At 41.4% G+C, this 15,292-nt stretch overlaps 1 protein-coding gene across 1 annotated transcript in view; it reads left to right on the top strand.

Moving 5' to 3' along the window:
* PLCH1 (phospholipase C eta 1) overlaps positions 1-15,292 on the top strand; it is a 235,674-nt gene that overhangs the window by 22,964 nt on the left and 197,418 nt on the right. The window contains exon 2 of the mRNA XM_047785222.1: positions 8,409-8,527. Within this exon, the coding sequence (XP_047641178.1) occupies positions 8,449-8,527 (79 nt within the window). The 5' untranslated portion in view covers positions 8,409-8,448. The remainder of the gene's footprint in view (positions 1-8,408; positions 8,528-15,292) is intronic.

Here is a 15,292-nt window from a genome sequence, read left to right as displayed (position 1 = left end):
AGAAAATCAGACTAGAAGGGAGTTTTCTTAACATGATAAAGAATATTTACAAATAACCTAGAGCAAAAATTATACTTGTGAAACATTAAAGCATTCTGTTTAAGATCAAGATCCATAATTTTATGCAATATTGCTTTTGATAGTTGATAGCATACTATATCCTAGTTTTTTTCCCACATAGCATCATATCACAAGCATTTTCCATGCTCATTTACAAAGTTTTTGCAACGCCAATTGTTAATAACTACTCTGCAGTTGATGCTACCCTAATAGTTGGCTATTTAGTGTTCTAATTTTTCTGCATCATAAAAAAATAATGCAGTAAATATTTCTTGTGTATATGTTTGTATCTTTATTTCTTTTTGAGGTATTTCTGGCAGCTGAATTACTGAACCAAAAGGTACGAACTCTTTCAAGCACTGAATACACAGCATATACTATGACCCTTTCAAATGAAGGAAGCATCCACATGTCTTTGGAGGGTGATTGTATCTTACTGCTCAGTTTAGCTCAGAGCATTTTCAGTTCCTGATCACTTTAAAGGAAAGAAAATACACCAGGAACTTTGTTTAGTGGTGTCCCCTGTAAGTCTTAAAAAAATGGACAAAGTACTCTTTTCTTTCTTGTGTGTACATAGCTGGGAGGGGGCTGGCTGTGGAATTAGGCTGTTTGCAGAGCCCTTTAACAACCAGTTTGTCAGTGCTTGGAAACCTGTGGGAAGTGGAGGAGGGGGCTTATAATGGGGGAGGGGGGAAACCGGAGGGGCGGGGAGGACAGTGAGCTGCCATCTGCAGAGAGGAGTGAGGCCCCACTGGCTCAGGCGCCTGAGCTGTTTTAGAACCTGTTAGTTGAGGTCTGGACCCACGGACAGGAGCTGTGCGCCCCCCCCCCACTCCTTGCACTGTGTAATTCTCTTGATTTGTTTGTCTTAAAATTAGTGGAGAAATGAGAGAAGAGGAGCTGTTTTTGAAATCTTAGCTTTTAATTGGACTGAGTTTGAATCTTAACCTTTAGGGAGACCTTGGTTCAGGAATTGCCAAACGTGTTGTGTCAGAGGCTGTGTGATGCGGGACACAGTTTGGGGACCTTTTCCCCCTCTGCCTTCCTGTTTCTGAGCACTTACTATTTTATGAATATTACTGTCAGAGCCTATTAATTATGTCTTTTGTCTCAGCGAGGCTTAAAGAGAAGGAAATGGGCACTTCTCCTTATGAGTTAAAGGCTGTACTAATGGGAATTAACTCTGGTTTCTCAGGGCTATTTTAATTTATAATTAAACATGAATGAATGCAGATATTAGCAGGGGGTTGGGGGGGTTGCCCATAGTTCTTGTTAATAGAATGTGGAATATTAAGTTTGGAAGCTCTGAAAGAGCATCTCGTTCACCACCATCTCTTTTTTGTTGTTGTCGTTCCATAGGTGAGGCAGCTTAAGCACAGGAGAGTGAAGAGATTTACCTGACACTGTTTAAAGGGGGACTGGGCTGCAACTCTGGTCTCTTGACTGCCTGTCAGACATTTTTCCATTACCTCTTGATGCCTTACTACATGCTATGAGCTAGTTACTCCTTTTCCAACAACAGGGTGAGTTCATGCATTGTTTGGATTTCTGGCTATAGCTTTCTTCCCTGTTGTTAGCAGTTTGGAAATCACATGAGCCCCTCAGACAGTTTCCCCACAATGATGTCTGGCTTGAAAATTTGGACTTGGTGTTTCTGAACTTGGTCCAAGTAGCTCACTCAAATTTCATGGCCAAGAAACCTCCCACCATTTGATACTCAAAGGACTGACACTGCTCGGATCCCCTCCAATCTGTATATGCCAAAGGCTCCTGGATAGAGGGACAAAGTTAAGCATTTTTTGAATGTTTTGTTTAATCATCTCTTGTCCCTTCTTCACTGGTGCACAGTGGAGGGTTTTTTTTTTTGTTTGTTTGCTTATTTCGTTTTTTTCATTTTTGTTTTTGGCTGTGTCCGAGGCATGCAGAAGTTCCTGAGCTGGGTAATGAATTTGAGCCACAGCAATGATTTAAGCCACTGCTGTGACAACACTAGATCCTTAACTGCTAGGCCACCAGGGAACTCCACCTATAATGGAGTTAAATTGAGTGGTGGAGGTGGGAAGAATTAATCTTGTCTATCATGAGTAATACAACTCTAGGCTCTTTCCACAGCAAAGCAGAGTGTCAGGGAGGAAACACAGCCGGAGAGAGTGTAGATATGGAACTGGGACAGTAAATTTAGAGCCAGAAGACATGAATTTGCAACTTACAATTTCCTATTAGTCTGTTTGAACTCATGCTAATGATGCATGACCTACAGGGCCCTTGTAAGGGTTATTTTTTAAAAAGACAAGATATAAATAGAAATATTATAAAAACCATAAAGTGATTTACAAATATATATATTTTTAAAATATTTTATTTTTATGGCCTACGCCTGTGGCATATGGAAGTTTCCAGGCCAGAGATTGAATCTGAGCTGCAGCTGCAACCTACGCTCCACTTGTGGCAACACTGGATTCTTTAACCCATTGCACCAGGCCGGGATGGAACCTGCATCTCCACAGTGACCTGGCCCCTTGCAGTCAGATTTTTAACTCACTGTGCCACAGCAGGAACTCCCAATATATTATTTTTAAGAAAGAAAGAATGTAAAGAAGGGAGTTCCCATCATGGCTTAGTGGTAACAAATCCAACTAGTATCCATGAGGATGCAGGTTCGATCCCTGGCCTCGCTCAGTGGATTAAGGCTCTGGCATTGCCGTGAGCTGCCATGTAGGTCACAGATGCAGCCTGGATCCAGCACTGCTGTGGCTGTGGTATAGGCACCTACAGATGCCTATATCAGTAGGTGGTGTATATATATATACACACACACATATATTCCCCTCCTGCAAAGTTCTATTTTAATGTTTTCCTACCTTCTTTTCTTTTGGCATAGTGTTATAACCGATTTCCACATACGAACTTAAGTAATTTATCTTTTTTTTTTAGGGCCACACCTGCAGCATGTGGAGGTTCCCAGGCTAGGGGTCTAATTGGAGCTGCATCTGCTGGCCTACACCACAGCCACAGCAACACGGGATCCGAGCTGCGTCTGTGACCTACACCATAGCTTACGGCAACGCCTGATCTTTAACTTACTGAGCGAGGCCAGGGATCAAACCCGCAACCTTGTGATCCCTAGTTGGATTCATTTCTGCTGCACCACGATGGGAACTCCAATGGTTTATTAAGCCATTCGAGTGGCTTGAACTGATTTATCGTGTTCCATAAAATGCATGTGAAAGCAATGATATAGATTTGCCTCACATGTAAAAACAGCTAAGGGACTTCTAAAAAGAAAAGATTTCAGGGTTTGCTCTGCTTAAATACACCTTCAAGGGGTGTGAGAAAATCCTTTACTCCCAGAACAAGGACTTGAAAGAGTATCTGTAGGGAAAGCCCAAGTAAATGCAGAGTCATATTTTGAAACTCAGAGGATCAGCTGAAAAAAACTTGCCCAAGGTCCCTCAGTGAGTGAATTGTTAGAGTTGAAACCAGAATAGGGAGCTCCTGACTGCCCAGTGTGTTCTCTTTACATTTTGCCAGCACAATTCATCAATCAGGACTCTTTGGTTGCAAGTGGCAGAAAATGCAACTCAATATGGCTTAAACAAAACGAAACAAAGAAAAGGAATGTACTGGCTCGTTTCACTAAAAAGTACAGAGAGAGATCTGACTTCACCTTAAATGATATCAGTAGGACCAAGTTTATCTTCAGTCCTCTTGGTTGGATTCAGTCTTGCACAGTACCCCGCCCCCCGCCCCCGCCCCGCCCTTTTCGGTGACAAGACATTTGCCGGGAGTTTTAGGTTTCTAGGTTTTACGACTTCACAGCCTCACAACTATGAGTCCAAGAAAGTTTCTTTTCTCGACTTCACAGCCTCACAACTATGAGTCCAAGAAAGTTTCTTTTCTCCAGCAGCTCAGACATCCATGCCTGACTCTTCAGTGGTCAGACGGGCCCTGTGCACCTCTTGTACTGTGGTCTGTGGGAAGGCGTTTCTCTGATTTGTCAGACCTGAGTCACATGCCCACCCAAGTTGGGATGGAGCTGACACCAGCTAAATCTCACGGACAGAGAGTGGGAGAAGGTGTTTTTTGAAGGAAAACCAGCGGATGGCTGCCACTGTGAGCTTTTGCTTAGGGACTTTAGAGATACTGTTTTTAAGAAAGAATGTAAAGGAGTGGAGTTGGGAGTGTTGGCTTTTATGGAAGGAAAGGTGTCAGAGGAGAGGCTGTGGCTGTGGTGAGTAGTCATCATAGTGGATGAAGTCACAGCTGCTGCTGTGAAGGATTTCCTTCCTTTGTGGCGTTTTAAAGGCGTTGACAAATGCTTATTCATCAAAATAGTTCCTGCTTTTCTTAGTGAAAAGTGTCTTGCTTTCTTGCTTTCCTTCCTTCCTTCCTTCCTTCCTTCTTTTGTCTTTTAGGGCCACACCCACGGCATATGGAGGTTCCCAGGCTAGGGGTCTAATCAGAGCTAGAGCTGCTGGCCTACTCCACAGCCACAGCAGTGCCAGATCTGAGCCAGTTTGTGTCTTTGACCTACACCACAGCTCATGGCAAAGCTGGATCCTTAACCCAGGGATCGAACCTGCATCCTCATGTTTCCTAGTTGGATTTGTTTCCACTGCACCGTGACGGAGACTCCAAAAAGTGTCTTTGGATTTCTAAAATTTTCTTTCTTGGTGGAGTCCTGCTGCCACAGTTTTATGTCTGGCCTGTTGTTTGACACTGACAACTTTGGTCACGTACCTACAGATAAAAATGGCAAAAATAGAGAAATGTAGAACGATTATAAATTTACTAAATCACTTACAAAATGATCTTAGGAACATTTCAATTTTTTAGATATTTTTAGTTTATCTGATGAATCCTCTCTGCTTACTTGGCTTCTTTTATTTCTTGTTTTTGGAGTTTGGAGTCTTTGAGTAGAGTTGATTACAATTGATTTTTCAAATTATGTGTATATTGTATAGAAATATATTCATTGGTATGGCTAGAATGTCACAATATATTAGTAAGCTTAAAAATGAAAAAAAACATAGGCTTTAAAATAATAGGATTTAGTTTGTGTTTGTTTTTTTTTTTTTTAAAGACCTTAGTGTCCATGGTAGTTGTCTTTGGGTAATGAGTAATATCACTATGTAAATTTTTTTAGCTTCTCTGCATGTTTCAAGCTCTAAAAGTGAATAAAAATGTTAAAGATAAAGTATTTATATATATATATAGCATTTCCTATAACTTTACTATCCACTAAAAAAAATCCGTATTAACCTTGTTCTGAAGGCAGCTAATTTTAATGAGTTTTTCTCTGTGTGATGTTCCTTAGGCACTGTCACTTACTAATTTTTGCAAAGATTGGGGATCTATATGTTCTATAAAGAGTTCCAGGAGTTCCCGTCGTGCCTCAGCGGAAACGAATCTGACTGGTATCCGTGAAGACACAGATTCAATCCCTGGCCTTGCTCAGTGGGTTAAGGATCCAGTGTTCCGTGAGCTGTGGTGTAGGTCACAGATGTGGCTCGGATCTGAGGTTGCTAGCTATAGCTCCGATTCAACGCCTAGCCTGTGAGCCTCCATGTGCCATGGGTGCGAACCCCCCCCCCAAAGAGTTCCAAATGTAACATATATCAAATAGCAAATAGTAAATCAATAGTAAAGTATATTTTAGTATATATTTTCACCCATTATATTCACATAAATGGGATCATGGAACACTCAAAATATCCCTGCTTTGGGACCACTGAGATTGGGGTTCCTGCTAGCTTTATCTAATAGCTAGCAGTGCTATCTTGCAAGTTACACATGCTTTCTGGGGCTCAGTTTCCTTCTGGCTACACCATATGCGATTTGGCTTGGCTGGTTTCTATGGTCCCTTTCGGTTGCTTCCCCTTGATGAACACTGGGCCCCTGGCTCCTCTAAGTCTGGTTGCAGTTAAGGCTGGCTTTATTATACAGCTGACTTTCTCTACCTCAGCCCTACTAACTCCATTTGTTATTTCCATCTCCAGTATCTCTAAATTTTGGAGTCATTTGTCCTGATTCTGGAGTTCAGAACAGGCACATCCTTCTCTCAGCCTCTGACTGGAGGGTCTAGGAAATGGGGCATAATACAAAGGTGTCACTGATGTTTACTAAGGGCCTGTAGTGTGTGCAGCTCATGTCTGGCCCTCAGAGGTGGCTTACTGCCTGCTCTGTAGTAGCAAACAGATGCCAGGGGAGGTAAGACATGTCAGTAAATAACCAAAATAGGGTAAGAGATGCCAGTAATTAACATAGCCTGATGACCATAGTGTTCAATTACTTATACGTTTCTGTTCTAGCTCAGCCACTTAAACTGAGTCTCCTCTCCTTAAAAACACCTACCCAGCAGTTTGTAATCTGAAGATATGATTTCAGGTCCCATTGCTCCTTTTTCCTAAAAGCATGGGTGAGTCACTTACTCTGACCTCCTCCTCTCTCTTTCATTTGGTTAAAAGGAAGGGCCAAATGAGAGACAAATATGTCCATGTGTTTTGTTAACATATATACAAATACACCTTATTCTTTCATCTTCTGATTCCACTAACTTTCTTCCTTGGGTTGAGGATGAACAAAGAGGGCAAAATAAAGAATGACACATGAAATGAAAAGATTGTTAGTAAGGAAAAATTAGCATGAATACAGAGTTCTTCTTAATTCCATGTGGCCTAAAATATTTCTAATGTAAATCATGAATATACTTTTGCAGGAAATAGTTACTACTGATATTACTAAAAATTATTTCCAATTCTTGTACAAAGATATTCTTGTTAAAAACTTGCCTTAAAAATTGAATAATAAAGATATGTATAAATAAATGCATAAAAAAGACTGGAATGAGGCACACCAAAAAGTGGCCCTTCCAGGGAAAGGATGTGAAATGAGGGAAGAGGGGCTTTTTGATGAAACATTTTTATTGATGAATTTCATTATTGTTTGAGCTTTTATAAATTGATGACCATATATATTTATATAACTAAACTATGTTTTTTTTTTTTTTTTTTTTTTAAAGAAGAGATCTTTATAGTATGCAGTATTGGACGGGGATAGAGCAGGGAGAGTTGTCTCCATAATCACCTGTTTTCTGTCATATTTTACAGTTGGTTCCATGGATGATTTTTATCTTAGCATGATGGGACTCATCCTCAGCCTGAGGGAGTGGGAGAAGCGGCCAGAGTTAGCCAGGTGGTGATGGGGTAAGAAGAAGGGGGAGTCAGGCCTGGAGCCACAGAAAAGGTAGAACAGGTTGCAGTTAGGGGAGGGAGGATGAAGAATGAGGCTTAGGGAGCCAAGGAGAAGTTCTGGCAAAAGCTTTAGGAACCTGCACCAATAATGGTTCCATTAATGGGTAGGCACAGCTCTGATCATTTATTATATATATATATATATATATTTTCACTGACTTTTACTGACTCTATCCTAGAGAGCCTTTACAAAACTCTAGATTGCCCTAATAGGACAGATGACAAATTGTTTCCCACCTGTGGTTTTCCACCAGGCCAGCCATCCTTGGTTTTGCCTGGCTTTATTCTGTGACAAGAAAAGAAATTGGAATTCTGAAAAGTTGCTTTAGCCAAATCCTGTGAACAAAGGGAGCCTTGTTCGGGGTTATGCCCATCAGCTCTTGGAGGAGTTTAATTCATCAGCTCGGTTCTCTGCTTTTCAAGTCCTTGCTCTGGTTAGCACTCTGCTTCTCTGTGGAGGGGCAAACCTTATAAGGAGCAGGCCCACTGCTTGTTCACACAGCTCTGGAGTTTGGCGAGGGCAGACTTAGGGCCTTGTGGTCCTAAATGGACCCTGATAATGAATCCAAAAGAGGGAGGCAGGCTTTGTTACTGTGTTTGCCTGACCTGTGGCCATGTGGATGCCATTACCATCTCTAAAATTTCCATGAATTGGCCATGTATGTAGTCCACCAGAGTGGTACTGACACCAGAGTCGGGAACTGGATATGAACCTTCTGGTCACTTGGCCTCCTGCGCCTGAAATTTCCTGCTAAGTTACCAGCATTGACTGGTTTGAGTCCTGGCCGAGGTTGGGGCAAGGCCTGGAGTGCTTAAACCAGTTCTGAAACTTGTTCCCTGATAGTGGATTGATTTTCCCTGAGGACAGCCGGCCGGTAACTTTGAGGGTGAAAGGTGCTGTTTGAAAAAGCTGTTGTGGTATGTTACATCACCACCTACCCCCAGGCCAACTTGTGGGGAATTTTCTTGGACCTGGAGGATTGCGGGCCCCCTGTGCCAGCCCCTGGTTCCCCGGGACTAACGGCATTGTGCCGTTAGTGGGGGCGTGTGGCTGCTGTTCTCTTCATTTTTGTCTCGTTCTCTTTCCCTTGACAGGGCAATTGGGTTTTGATGCTGTGCCAGAAATCTTCTGACAATGAGTTACTGGAACTTGGAGAAAAGGAACTGTGTGCAGTACCGCAGGCACTTTCTGGTGGACAACAGTCTGTTTCATGGTGAGCTCCCGTTGCTACTCTCGTGGTTGGATCTTTTATTCTGTTTCTGACAGCACTTTTATTCCAGCACTCTGGCGGCAAATACGGTGTAATTGTTGGGTTGAACCAGGCACTTGAATGAACTCGTTGATGAAAAATTACCCAAGAAGCCCCACGACTCATTCATTCCCCACCGTTGGAAGCAATGTGCCCTGACTCAACAACCATAATAGCTTCATCACTTTCCACCTGGCAAATTAGTTAATGTCAGTGTCTTTCCTTGTCTACTACATTGTCAAGTCCAGTAACATCCCTTTCCGATGTTTGAAATTTGGGGGGCTAGACCCACAGGTAGTGTTCAGTTAATATGGGAGGATCATCAGTCAGAGCTTATCACCCACCAGCTTGGTGTGTGCTTTCTACCAAGCCCCGTATAAAAACAGCAGCCCTCAGCATTTAACCATATCTATCAGGGTGGGTGGCTGCAGTTGCACATCAGAGGATAATCAACATTAGTCATTTTCATGGCAGACTAAGACGAATTGCCTTTACCCTGCCAACATATTTGTTTTGTGATATACAGTCAGAGAAAAGCTCTGTCAATCCTGATATCAGGATGCCCTTGAGTGAAATTTACTTTAGAGCCAGAGATTTATGTGATGGCAGAATTTTTGGAGTGATCTCCTTCAAAAGCTGGTGGAATTGCTGAGGGAAGAGAGATTTCCCAGAGAGTAGAATGCTGTTTATCAGAATCCTGTAACTTAAGCTAAACTTTCTAAGTTTATTTTTTCTTCCCTAATTAAATGACAGATTTAATTTTTAAAATTGCTTTCAGATAAGTTTAATCCTATGTATTTTGAGTGTTTACAGTGTCTTTTCACATTCATTAGACACCCTCAGTATAGAACTTTGCTAGATGGAGGATGGCTTCATTTACAGGTCAGGAAAGGGAAGCAGAGATGAAATGACCAGCCCAAGTTGACACAGCTAATTATTAGAAAGGTCAGTTCTCAAATTCCAGCCTCACCCTTCTAGGCTGGCTCTCTTGGCATTGCAGTGGTAAAGGCCTCTTAGTGAAGGAGATGAGGAAATGGTGACTTAACATGCTGGTACTGAATTCTACTTTGTTTTCCTGTTATCCTCATCTAAGGACTCTATTCACTGCTTCATCTCTCAGACAGTGTGTGCTATGTGGTATTTTCTGTTACTGATTTACTTGTATTAAGAAAGAATAGGGAGTTCCCGTCGTGGCTCAGTGGAAATGAATCTGACTGGGAACCGTCAGGGTTTGATCCATGGCCTTGCCCAGTGGGTTGAGGATCCGGCATTGCTGTGAGCTGTGGTGTAGGTTTTGGACATGGCTTGGATCTGGTGTAAAGTAAGCTCTGGTGTAGGCTAAGAGCTGTAGCTCCAATTAGACCCCTAGCCTGGGAACCTCCATATGCTGCGAGTGTGGCCCTAAAAATAAAAAAAAATATAATAATAGTAATAAAAAAAAGAAAGAATAAGTATGACCAAAGAAACACAGGGGTTCTAACAACTAGCTGTATCTTTTCCCAAGTTGTATGCTATTTCGAAAAAGTCCAGATTTTGATGCCTTTACTCATTATTCTAGAATTACCTTTCTCTGGAGCTCTTGAAGTCTCTAACCAGTTTCCTATGTATTTCTGTAGTTGTGTTACCACTTGGTGAATTACTGTATTGCAGACAGTTGCTGAGGGCTTGAGGAACATGGTCCTATTGAATCCTTTCAACACCTTGGCATTTGTTATTACTCATCCATCTTACAGAAGGATGGGGAAACAGGCTTTGGGGGAGGTTGCGAAGCAGTGATCCAAAATCAAATTCACCTCTGCTGAACTCTTCCAGAACCCCACAATTTTCTTTCAGACTCCATCTCCACCTCAGTAGAGAAATTAACATTCTGAGAGGTTTAAGTTCTAGACAATAGTATTTGCTCTGCAAGTAACCGAAAATTAACTGGCAGTGTCTGATCTCAACCAATTTATATAATCTTGCAGGATCTTAGTTTTCTCTTCTGTGAAATGAGTGTGCTGGTCTCTATGATTTTTGAGGTTCTTTCTAGTTCTGGTCTCTGAGAGTCCATTGAAATATTTCTGAGAATTGAGAGGTGCTGTTTGCAGTTTTGTGAGCTATCTTGTTACTCATCATGAGGGACACAAGGGGGCAGTATAATGCTTAAAATAGGAATTGGTTACTGCTAACATTTAAGAATTACTCTTTTGAGAGGATTTAGTGATATCAAATCTTCCCAAGATTAAAAGGATTAAAGCCAATTAGAATTATGATTCTATTCATTTATAATCAAGCAATAGCTTTAAATATTTCTGATAGTGCAAAATAACATTTTAGCTCTCTATGCCAAAGGATATGTAATTTAGAAAAGAATGATGCTTCTGCACTTTCTCTTTATTTACCTCTGCGGAAAATTCATATCTATTAAGATAGGAATTTATTTAACTTAATGGAGAGTTGTGAGGTATCTTGGTATATTTTAAGCTGAGGGAGCACTAGTGATAATACCTTTGTAGAGTATTTCAGAACCTTACTGAGAGAAGAGAGGGGACAGGATGCATTTATTTGGTCAGAAATGTCAGATTTCTATTGGGGCTTTGCTTGTCTAAGAACACCTCTCTTTACATAACCAAATCAATCGAAACAAAAAGAAACAAACCCCTTCCATTACAAACAGAAAAGAACCATTTCCTCTGCAAGATAATAGACTTTTAGAATATGCAGATTTGGTTGTGCAAATCATGCCAGCCAGTATCCCCAGGAGGAAAGAACTGTGTTAAAATGAGGTCTAGGTGGGCCATAACAGTCACTAAAATTAAAAATAAAAATGTAATGTTTGGTTATGCTTTCACAGTTCATAAAGCATATTCACAGCCTCATTTTCTGAGTATAGAGGAATTATGTTCCTGTTGGAGACAATTTAGAAAATCACCCAGAATCCCACAAACCAAGGAGAAACATTAATGGTTTGTTTCTGTCTCGTCCTTTGTCTACTCTTTCATCTTTGCAACAATCCTGGTGTAGGAAGGAATATCTCAGAGAAGTAGGAAATGGTGAATGCTGGCCAACAGGCATGAGCTGGTTGAATTGACTTAATTATGAGTCAGTGAGAAGAGGACCTCTGATAGGAATTATGATGAGCTGTTTTCATGTTTTCCACCTGTCTGTCTTTTGCCCAGGCTTTTAGGGAATCTGTTGAATCCAGAGGAATCAAAGGGATTGTGAGCGTATCAAAGAAGCCGATTGCTAGAGTTTTCCTCCAGCTGGCTTTTGTTTTAATATGTTTGGTAGAAAAAACTTGGACAAAGAATGTGCAGTATGAACCTTGCTTTAATGGCTTATATTGTCATGAGTTATTCTTATTTGAAAACTACCTATGCCCTTAGCTCTTTCTCTTGGTTCATGAATTGCAGCATTTTTTTTTTTTGTCTTGACCTGCTTGGGACACAGATTCTTTTTTTTTTTTTTTTTTTGTCTTTTTGCCATTTCTAGGGCCGCTCCTGCGGCATATGGAGGTTCCCAGGCTAGGGGTTGAATCAGAGCTGCAGCCGCAGGCCTACGCCAGAGCCACAGCAACGCAGGATCTGAGCTGCGTCTGCAAGCTACACCACAGCTCATGGCAACGCCGGATCATTAACCCACTGAGCAAGGGCAGGGACCGAACCCGCAACCTCATGGTTCCTAGTCGGATTCGTTAACCACTGTGCCATGACGGGAACTTCTGGGACATAGATTCTTAAACCAGTAATCAGTGTATTTGCAATTGATACAGACAATTTCTAATGCACATAAGCTTTTTCAAACGTTTGCGTTCCTTAATGGAATAGACTTGGTGTTCACCTAATTATTGTTAACATGCTTTGCTGGATATAATTACGATGTTGGAAAAAGTTACTGCTTTTCTGTAAGTTATTATGGTATCCCCCAACTTCTTATATTGAAATTTATTTCTGTTGTTGTCATGTTACTATGTGAATGTTTCTGAATGGCCAAGACAAATCTAGACTAGAGAGGTTTTGAATTGAATTACAAGTATCTCTTACTATCTATGGTTAAAATTAAGGCTAGATCTCTTATTAAATATTTATATAGTATGTCTTTTTAAAAAGTGCCTTATGGGGGAGTTCTTGTTGTGGATCTGTGGAAATGAATCTGAGTAGTATCCATGAAGATGTGGGTTCGATCCTTGGCCTTGTTCAGTAGGTCAGGGATCTGGTGTTACTGTGAGCTGTGGTGTATGCTGACAGTTGTAGCTCTGATTTGACCCCTAGTCTGGGAACTTCCATATGCCAAGGGTTTGGTCCTAAAAAGAAAAGAAAAAAAAAATCCTCTATAAGAGTTTCCTGGTGGCATAGCAGTTAAGAATTTGGTGTTGGTCATTGCTGTGGCTTGGATTCAGTTCCTGGCTGGGGACCTTATACTTGCTGTGGGTGTGGCCAAAAAATGCCTTACATGTACTTTTACTTTGCTTCACAAAAATCTGTTAATGAAACTAACAATTAATTAAATCATTACATTTTACCCAGCCTTCCCTTCCTGGCCAGAGGCTGAGTCGGTGATGTGAGGATAGAAACCAGACTGCTAGTTTGTAAAGTCAAGTCTTTTGGAATGGATCCAGAGACTAGTTTTTTTCTCCAGGCTTACTACCCACTTGTGTAGCCTTTGTCACCTAGGGGACCTTAGTTTCCCTATTTCTAATTTGAGAGTTTTTCCAGAATCCAAAGTTTCTTCGAGCAGCGACATTATAGTCTCTGTGTAGTCAAACAGGATCTGTGCTGAACAGAAGTGTCCTATTAGGCCACAATGTGGGAAAGGGAGGCTGGCAAGTTGGTAGTGAATGGGAGTAAGATTCTTGTTTGACTGTAAACATTTGCACTGGCAAAGAGCAACATTTCCCTTTAGGGAGATGTGTGTGTGTGCGTGCGTGTATGTGTGTGCACGCTCATGAGTCCCCACCATGTAGAGACCAGTGGCTAGGACTGGTTAGCTTTCGGGACAGATGTCATTATATTAAAAAAAAGAAGAATGAAGACGTTCCCTCACTGGAATTCCATCCTTGCTGGAAAGAGAAAGAAGAATGCCAGATCCTGTCTGGTAAATATGAAAGGAGAATGAAATTATGCAGAAGTGAATTATGGTTCTCATTAATTTAGGCCAGTTTATTAGCAAGTTATGACTTCAACAGCCTTCCTGCTTTAGGGGTCTAGTAATAAAAAATGCTAGATTTTTTTTATTAGAGTGTTAACTTCTTTACTGAGTCAAAACCTACCTTTTCAAGCCAATGACTGTACAAACATCCTCTTCTAGGTCCAGAAAAGTACTGGTGCACAGAGAATTCCTACTAATGCAATGATAGGCTTTTGTGAGCGTCATTAAGATCAAAAGTATTGTCTCATGGAGTTCTCCTGTGGCTCATCAGGTTAAGGATCTGACATTGTCACTGTAGTGGTTGGGTTTGATCCCTGCCCCAGAAACTTCCATAAGCCACAGATGAGGCCACCCCCCCAAAAAAAACACCCCCAAACCCCCAAAAAGTATAATGTCTTGGAGAAAAACACTGCATGGAAAAAATTTCAAAGACAACTTTGTTTTTGAAACAAAACATGCCTGGCCACCAGGCATGTTTTGTGTCTGGTGGCCAGGGATCTTTTCAGGTCCGTGATGTTCAGGGGCATCTTGCAAACATGCCAGAGGCAGTGAAGGCTCTGTAGGGAGAGGCAAGGCCTGACCCAGATGTGGCCTCTTGCAGGGGCCACCCTCCCGCTGGGTTGCTCTGGATGAGCTGTTCCCTTGGGACTAAGCTACCACATCAGCAAAATGCTTCGATTTAGGACAAAGGACCTCTAAACTTCTAAGTGGTAAACTGTTAAGAAATTGTTGTTTCTCTACCTCCCCTCCTTAGGCCACTTGTAAACAGTGGTTAATTGGGGAATTTGCTGTGAAGTAACTGACCAAATTGATTTATGTGCTTTTCTCCTTCCCTTGCCCAAAACAAATCAGAGCCAGCCATTCAGGCCTTACACAAGTGGATACTTTAGGTTAGAACACAAACTTTATTGTGAGCTGGTATGAAGCAAACTTATTCTATAACCTTTGGGGAACATGTGTTCTTTCTCCATCTCTTGGAGATAGAGAAAATTCTCAATGAAAGTGTCAGTGAAATGCTATTTATTTATTTAACACGTAAAGTTCATTTCTTTTTTGGATCTTTCTCCATGATGGGTATTCCATTTGTAACTGGTTTATTGAGCATTCTCAACTTAGTGTAACACATCCAAAAAATTGTTTTATTTTTCTCAACTAATACTTTCGAAAATACTCAGCAGGGAGTTCCTGTTGTGGTGCAGGGGAAATGAATCCGACTAGGAGCCATGAGGTTGCAGGTTCAATCCCTGGCCTTGCTCAGTGGGTTAAGGATTTGATGTTGCCATGAGCTGTGGTGTAGGTCGCAGATGAGCCTTGGATCTTGAGTTGCTGTGGCTGTGGCATAGGCCGGCAACTGTAGCTCAGATTAGACCCCTAGACTGGGAACCTCCATGTGCCTCTATTTGGCTCTTAAAAAAAAAAAAAAAAAAGAAAATATTTGGCAGCATCCTGGGCAGATGCTATTACTTTCTGGTTGTTTACAGCTACTGAGGATCTAATCCAGTTTAAAAGATGAATCTCAAACTCACTTAAGTCCCATCTCCTCTCTTACCTCCCACACAGACTTGAACTGGCTGCTGGTAGTTGGGGCAGGGGTTCACCTGC

Source organism: Phacochoerus africanus, chromosome 1, assembly GCF_016906955.1.
Source record: "Phacochoerus africanus isolate WHEZ1 chromosome 1, ROS_Pafr_v1, whole genome shotgun sequence".
NCBI classification, from domain to species: domain Eukaryota; kingdom Metazoa; phylum Chordata; class Mammalia; order Artiodactyla; family Suidae; genus Phacochoerus; species Phacochoerus africanus.
The sequence above is the reverse complement of the archived record's forward strand: the minus strand, read 5'-3'. Positions and strand labels throughout refer to the sequence as shown.